The following is a 1,039-nucleotide window of genomic DNA, read 5'->3' as shown; positions in this document are numbered from 1 at the left end:
TCATCATCAAGAACCGAGACTAAAGGTAACACAATAAATATCAATCAATAAAAATCGACACTCAAACGTCCAGAATACATCACACAGAAGCAGAATAAAAGCTTGCAAAAGAATCAAGCAGAGAAAAGGACCATCTGGCTAAGAAGTTCCTTTGTTGTACGTGTCCTCGACCCTAGAAAATCTCATTTGAAAAAAAAAGTTATTCTGAACTAAAATTTAACGATGGCTGTGCAGTCCCTGGGATAATGCAATGTGTTAGATGTGCAGTGAAGGGAAATTGGGGTTTGTATGTTTTATTAACGATTTCCAGTAACGTCAAAAAATATTTCCAATGACCCCGAGGCGATACACACCAAATATTCCTATTTTGGGGGATATCTGATTCGTTCCCTTCCTCCAAGATCAAACATAGGATCCCGGCTGGCGTAAATTCGTCCCCAGCGGCCCTACAGGTGTGCCAGGTAGGCCTACAATCTGGATTAATCGGCCTAAATGTAGCTGTTCACAGGTCTGACACCGAGTCATTGTCAAGACTTCCTTCTCCGCTCTTTTAAAACTCTCCTGCACGTTACTGTCCCTCCACAACTTGTTTCTCCGATAGGCACAACATCTAGGGATAAGGTGATTACCCCACTTGGTTTCTCTTACCGCCAAGGAAGCGTCAAATCCGAAGAAATTGTCGGTATCCATAGCACTTTCTCCAATAGCGGGTCATGGTTTCCATCACCGACAAGTTCCAATATTTTGCCAGTGGCTGATTTGCGCGGCTAAGAGAGGCGATTTATGGGAAATCTGGACATCCTTGTGCCTGAATATATATTTCTATGATGGAATTACACAGGTTATATTCACTTAATAGATGCGTATTATCATTTGGGTGTGTAGTGTATTCCAATACATATTCAGAAGAGTTTGGGTACCGGGATTCGATTTAGGGAATGGGAATTGGATGTCACTCTTTAAAGCGAATCAAATAATATATAGAAATCGAGATCGCGATTTTCCGGGTAACAATTTATGTTTCTAAAGTGTGGGGAAA

The 1,039-nt window shown here is 41.3% G+C and overlaps 1 protein-coding gene across 1 annotated transcript in view; it reads right to left on the bottom strand.

Moving 5' to 3' along the window:
* Positions 1 to 777, bottom strand: part of LOC119590602 — a gene marked incomplete in the record, with an annotated part of 14,232 nt that extends 13,455 nt beyond the window's left edge. Inside the window, 1 exon segment of the mRNA XM_037939280.1 lies at positions 649 to 777. Coding sequence (XP_037795208.1) covers positions 649 to 690 — 42 coding nt within the window.
* Between the last annotated feature and the right edge of the window lie 262 nt (positions 778 to 1,039).

Source organism: Penaeus monodon, chromosome 27 (genome assembly GCF_015228065.2).
Source record: "Penaeus monodon isolate SGIC_2016 chromosome 27, NSTDA_Pmon_1, whole genome shotgun sequence".
NCBI classification, from domain to species: domain Eukaryota; kingdom Metazoa; phylum Arthropoda; class Malacostraca; order Decapoda; family Penaeidae; genus Penaeus; species Penaeus monodon.
The sequence above is the reverse complement of the archived record's forward strand: the minus strand, read 5'-3'. Positions and strand labels throughout refer to the sequence as shown.